At 39.5% G+C, this 6,608-nt stretch overlaps 1 protein-coding gene across 5 annotated transcripts in view; it reads left to right on the top strand.

Moving 5' to 3' along the window:
- Nucleotides 1-6,608, top strand: part of efr3a (EFR3 homolog A (S. cerevisiae)) — a 183,425-nt gene that overhangs the window by 127,016 nt on the left and 49,801 nt on the right. For all 5 annotated transcript variants that reach the window (XM_048595631.1, XM_048595629.1, XM_048595632.1 and 2 more), the window contains one exon: nucleotides 2,876-2,990. In XM_048595631.1, coding sequence (XP_048451588.1) covers nucleotides 2,876-2,990 — 115 coding nt within the window. The remainder of the gene's footprint in view (nucleotides 1-2,875; nucleotides 2,991-6,608) is intronic.

The following is a 6,608-nucleotide window of genomic DNA, read 5'->3' as shown; positions in this document are numbered from 1 at the left end:
AGGAAAAAGGCTCCCACTGTCCACCCTATCTAATCCTCTGATCATCTTGTATGTCTCTATCAAGTCACCTCTTAACCTTCTTCTCTCTAACGAAAACATCCTCAAGACCCTCAGCCTTTCCTCATAAGACCTTCCCTCCATACCAGGCAACATCCTGGTAAATCTCCTCTGCACCCTTTCCAATGCTTCCACATCCTTCCTATAATGCGGTGACCAGAACTGTACGCAATACTCCAAGTGCGGCCGCACCAGAGTTTTGTACAGCTGCAACATGACCTCATGGCTCCGAAACTCAATCCCTCTACCAATAAAACCTAACATACTGTACGCCTTCTTAACAACGCTATCAACCTGGGTGGCAACTTTCAGTGATCTATGCACATGGACACCAAGATCTTTCTGCTCATCCACACTACCAAGAGTTGTCCAGTAAAAATCTGTTAGGGTCATAACTATAAGGAATACATTCTGCACCACCAGCCTGTCAATTGGATTTTGACAAAGCAGCCTAGGAAGATGGGCTTCAGATTGGTTTCACAGGCAACATCGAGGGCCGAAGGGCCTGTACTGCGCTGTCATGTTCTATGTTCTATGTTCTAATTATGGTGACACGGTGGCACAGTGGTTAGCACTGCTGCCTCACAGTGCCAGGGACCTGGGTTCGATTCCAACATTAACAACTGTCTGTATGGAGTTTGCACATTCTCCCCCTGTCTGCATTGGTTTCCTCCAGGTGCTCTGGTTTCCTACCACAGGTTAGGTGCATTGGCCATAGTGTCTAGGGATGTATAGGTTAGGTGAGTTAGCCAAGGGAAATGTAGGGTTATAGGGTAGGAAGGTGAGTCTGGGTCTGATGCTCTTTGGTGAGTAGAGTGGACTTGTTGGGCTGAATAACCCGTTTCCACACTGTAGGGATTATATTCTTCTACTCTAATTGTTAGTTAAAACCCTGAAATCCAAGGCTGTAGCAACTAAAATAAAAATTATGAAAATAAATCCCATAGTTTACATCACACTGTTGAAAAGTCCATTTAAAGAGAGGGCAGGAAATTAAGAGGGGAGGATGCAAAACTGATGAGAACTTCCAGAATATGCACCTTCAATCATACTTGCTCTTCAACCAGCAGCCATCAGCACCTTGCATGCAAAGATTCAGAGTTTAGAGAAGTGTACACTGGCTGATTTATCAATCATAAAAAAAGTGTAATTTGTCCAGAAAGTGCACAGACATAATCCACATCCTAGCTCTGTCAAGAAGAGATGCAGACTTTAGGGCTGAACCTTTAAACGAATCATGTTTTCTTTCCACTAACATACGCTGATGTGTTCAATTCAACATAAGACGTAATAGACAACAAATGACCAAGAACCATTTAGTTCACTTTGTCTGCTGATACTTATGATAAGACAATACTGGATTAACTGACTAATTATTGCAATTAATTAGGTCTACAAAAGCCTGCCACGTTTTCAAGGGCAACTAGGCAACTGGTCAGCCATTGATGTCCATATCCCACGGGTAAATTTTTTTTAAAGTTTCAACATAAAAGGAGGAAAAATTTAGTGGCGAGCTTTCCTTTCTCTTGTCCTGTGATGTTGAGATACTTGGAAGGCCAACATGTGTAATCCATCCTTTATTGTCTTTGAACCGAGTGGCTTGCTAGGCCGTTTCAGAGAGCAGTTAAGAATCAACCACATTTCTGTATGTTTAATGTCACATGTAAACCAGACAAGGCAAGAATGGCCAGATTCCTTGCCTTGACATTAGTGAACCTGTTTCACATTTCTCTAAAGCTGCAGCTCTATTTGTAAGTGTAAACTAAAATATTGGTAAGCTCTTTTAAACCATGTGTTGTCCATTCCATTATAGATTCTCATTTTTGTAGAATGAGCATCTTGTCAGGGCTGAAGTGATGTGTTTCTCTCCATGACGTAGCTCTTGAATATATGTAGCCTTAAGCTAGAGATTCCACATTCAAGAGATTATTTATCTCAGTGCTTTGTTTTTTTTTCCTGTCTGATAGTTAACCGCACATTCTTTGTTGGCAGGTTTAAAATTGCTATATTTTCTTTGCAGCCTCCCTCTGCTGGAAGAAAGCCAGTCTGAGGTTGGAGGAATAACTCCTTGGAGACTCTACCCATTCCACTAATGGGGCAATCTTTCCTTAAGTCATCCCCATGATTGAATTTTCCCAGCTATTTTGGGAATTTGCCACTTTACCCACCACATTATTGCTGCATTTCACCCACGTTTCCTGCATTACTCCAGAAGTTTAGAAACTGAATAGAGTTCCAGCAAAGATCAACCCACTTATCAACAGATTTCTGATATAACAATCCACACCTGCCTCCTGGAGTAATTTGTTTTAGTCTTTTTTGGATAGTGGATGATATTTAAAAAGCCATATGCAGATAGTGCTCCAGCAGTGGTAGTTGATAGGATTATCCAAAATTTTGACTCCTCAAAAACAAAGGAATGGTAACCTGTATGTTAGTCAGAATATGTGCCTTTGATTGAATGTTGGAGGTGATGGCATTCCCCTGACGTTATGACCTTCACTGATCAGGCAAAGAGAAACAGAGGAGAAAGGTGCTGTCAAAAACACTGCAATAAATTTCATCTATTAACCTCCTGAAATATCTTTATCCTATTCATAGTTAACTACATCTTTCAGTTGCTTTTTTGTCAACTGCAGATTAGGTATTAGACTTCATACTCAAGTCCCAAAAAGTTTATATTTTGTTTTTAATTGACTAAACTTTAATTTGAGGTATTGTTCTGTAATGGTATAAGTTTTACTGTACAACCTGATAACTGTGTGCATTATTGAATATCAAAGTAGCTCAGTGCTGTGTTCATTTTTTTTTATTTTAGGCTTTTTTGGGAGTAGTCTTCCAGATTATCAAAGATCAGAAATCATTATGTTTATTATGGGGAAGGTACCCATTTTTGATGCTGGATCACATTCACTGGATGCCAGCCACTGTGGGTAAGTGTTCAATAAGATAGCAGAAGGCCTTTCATTAATAGAAGGGAAAAAAATGTTTTGCATATACTGCTGTACATTTGTGTCACTATTTTGACATTGGGCACTTTTTTTCAGCCATAATTGATCATGCCTTGTAATCTTGCCGAGAGAAACTACAAATTTGGCTGAGTACGGAAATATGATAACTTATGGTGTAGGAGGCCTCGGCTTAAGTTGAAGCTAGACTAATTAGAATAGTTTTAGGAACCTCTCCATTCTGTCTGGGGTCTGAAATGCATGACCTGATGGTGATTGGTGCCGATGGTGAAACCCACCCTGCTACTCACCCCACAGTGGGAGAGTGATCCATCTCTAACACAGATGTTATCTCCTTAAGAGCTTCAGTACAAGGCTGAGAGTGCTCCACGAGTAACCACTTTTACCTAAATATTATAGAACAAAAGCTATTTCAGGGTAAAGAAAGTGAGCATACATCATGCATGCGGACGCAATAATAAAGTTTGACAAGTGAGAGTATGAAGAGACTAGGAATGAAGTAAAAAAAAGTTAGGCAGTTAGAGGAGCATGAAATTATATTAAGGAGATTAATGCAAAATGGTAAAACATCCTACAGTTGTACGAATATAAAAATATTTCAGGATAAGAATAGGGACGGACGGGGATAAAATCCTAAATGATGAAATATCAGAAATATTTAGTTTTTTTGTAGTATTTGCCAGGGATACAGATTGGGTGGATGTGGCATTGTGAAATAAGATTAGAAATAATGTAACCACATTTGAGATAGAAGAGAGGTCTTAAATAAGCCAATTAAACTCTCGAGAGCACTCTTCAGGTCCAGCTTAATTCAATTTTTGAAATTTATAAGAATCTAGAGAAGAGATGATAGAGGCATTCCGATTCATAGTTAAAAATTGGTTAGAGAAAGGTGCACAGGAAAATAACCAAAGATAACATTATTCCTGTATTTAAGGAAATTGAACATGTGTGGGGGAGTTGTAGACTTGTCTGCTTCAGGTAGTAAGAAATATAATGGGGGGGAGAAAACAGATGAATATCTAGATGCCAACAACATTATATTGATTAGTCAACATAGAACTCAAAAATGAAAGTCTTGCTTGCCAACCCTCATTCAGTTTTTGAAGAGACGATAGAATAAGTGATGGATTGAAATAAATGTTAACATAGCACATTTCCAAAAGCCTTTTTATCAGGTTCCACATGATACACTTAAATTAGCATGTGCCACAGTCAGATAATAACTATCAGAATGGATGGCAAATTGCACGATAATGTCCAGCTTTGGATATAAGGTAGTTATTCAAAGAGGAAGAAGATGAAAAGTGAGGCCTCACCTCAAGTGAGATATTGGGACTACTATTGACAACTGGTATAAATGGTCTAACCTTTGAAATCAAAAACCACAGCATGGAATTCACCATTTTCAAAGGGATCAGAGAGTCCTAGATTTCTTCAGCATGGAAATAGACCCTTCGGTCCAACTTGTCCATACCTACTAGATATCCTAAATTAATCCAGTCCCATTTGCCAGCATTTGGCCCGTATCCCTGTAAACCCTTCTTATTCATGCACCCATCCAGATGCCTTTTTAAATGATGTAATTTGACCAGCCTGTACTTCCTCTGGTAGCTGATTCCATGCAAATACCACCCACTTTGTGAAAAAGTTGCCCCTTAGGTCCCTTTTATATCTTTTCCCCTCTCACCTTAAACCTGAGCCCTCTAGTTTTGGGCTCCCCTACCCTAGGGAAAAGACCTTGGCTATTCACCATATCCATGCCCCTTGTGATTTTGTAAACCTCTATAAGGTCACCCCTCAGCCTTCGATGCTTCAAAGTGTATGGCACAAAACCAGGATCAAATTAGTGCGCTGTGGAAACATTAGTTGGTAGGTGGGTCAGTTTTTCTCTGCAATGAAACCAAGGGAGAGATTGATTGTGATGGAAGTGGATAGAAGAGCACTTGGTATGGATGCAGGAGCAGAAAAGATGATTAGGTGTCTCCAATGAGTGAGTGGGGAATACAGAGGTCAGGAAGGGTTATTAGTTTGGAAAGATGTGGCTGGGAGTTGTTGAATGGACATGGTGCATGCATCACTGAGAGTTCTAACACATGAATCTTCATTAGAAGTGCTTGCATTGGCAGTGTTAGTGAGTAATTGATCTGTGAGAGTGAGGTGACAGACGTTACACTTGCCCTTGCAAAGCACAGAGAATCATTGAGCTTGTGAATGTTGCATTTCACTCTGTGTACTACACTGACCCAGACCTGCTATCTCAGACCAGTGTTAAGGGCAGTTCCTGGTTTGCAGCACCTAAAGTACTGTAGAGTCAATGTTTAAATATGGCACCAGTTGCATGAGCATCACAAAGTCCTGGCAGCGTGAGCACTTCTTCCTCCTCTGTGCTTTGTGATTCAATGAAATGAGCTTTTGTAGAGGCTGATTGGTAGAATAGTGAGATGAAGAGTAGAAGATTGTGTGAGAAAACTACCCTTCAAACATGATGGGCTGGGCACCTAAATCTCACTTGAAAAAGCTCTGCCTATAAATAGGAAAACTCAGCCCACAATTTTTAAGTTCATAAAACTGTCAACATTCTGCAGTGGAGGAGGGTCTAGGCCGGAAACCTCAGCCTTCCTGCTGCTATGATGCTGCTTGGCCTGCTGTGTTCATCCAGTTGTGCAGTTGTATCTTTTATACAATACCACCTCTTCTGTCTATTTAATGCATTAAGGTTGAAATGTGGAACCCTGCTGAATGCATGGATTTAATTTACAACTGGATTATTAGGCAACTTGTCAGGTGCTAAAAGCTTTCCTGCTCCAAATTGTGCCACAAAACACAGTATGGAAAATTGTTTCCATTTTCTTAACGTTGACTGCAATTTGCATTGCAATTTTGTTGTTAAGATTTCTGGAAAATATGTCTTTGCCACTTTAGTCAGTATTTATAATTGACTCATCCTGCCAATTTAAATTAAAGAATGTTTTACAAATGTTATCTGATCTTCAGTATATGAATAATGATGACTAGGTTGTATTTATTGGCCTGACAAGGTGGTGATTGACTTCCTTTATGAATCATCAAGGCTGTTCTAGTGATAATGTTAGGAGTTTAAACCAGGAGTTTAATGACGTGAATTTTTTTAATTTAAAATTAATTAGCTGGCCTATTTATCTATGATCCTTTTAAATAAATTTCAGGATATTGAATAGATTTGTATCGTCTGTATGTATAAAATGTAATCCTTCAAACAAGATTGAAAAAACTTTAAAATGCATTGTCTTTCAGGGAGTGTATAACCTGATTTGATTTGATTTATTGTCGTGTATCCCTAAGTACAGTAAAAAGCTTTGTTTGCGAGCAGTACAGGCAGATCATAGTAAGCAAGGATGTAAAGATTATAGGGTGATAAAACTTGGACAGAATGAGGCATATAGGTTACACGCACAGAACGTGCGCGAGGCAAGATCAACATTATTTGAAGTTAGAGAATCCATTCATCAATCTAATAACGACAGGGAAGAAGCTGTTCTTGAACCGGCTGGCGCATGTGTTCAATATTCTGTATCCTCTGCCTGACAGAGGAGTTGTAGG

This window comes from Rhincodon typus, chromosome 4 (assembly GCF_021869965.1).
Source record: "Rhincodon typus isolate 14 chromosome 4, sRhiTyp1.1, whole genome shotgun sequence".
Classification (NCBI taxonomy): domain Eukaryota; kingdom Metazoa; phylum Chordata; class Chondrichthyes; order Orectolobiformes; family Rhincodontidae; genus Rhincodon; species Rhincodon typus.
Note: the sequence above shows the minus strand (reverse complement) of the source record. Positions and strands in the feature narration are given on the sequence as shown.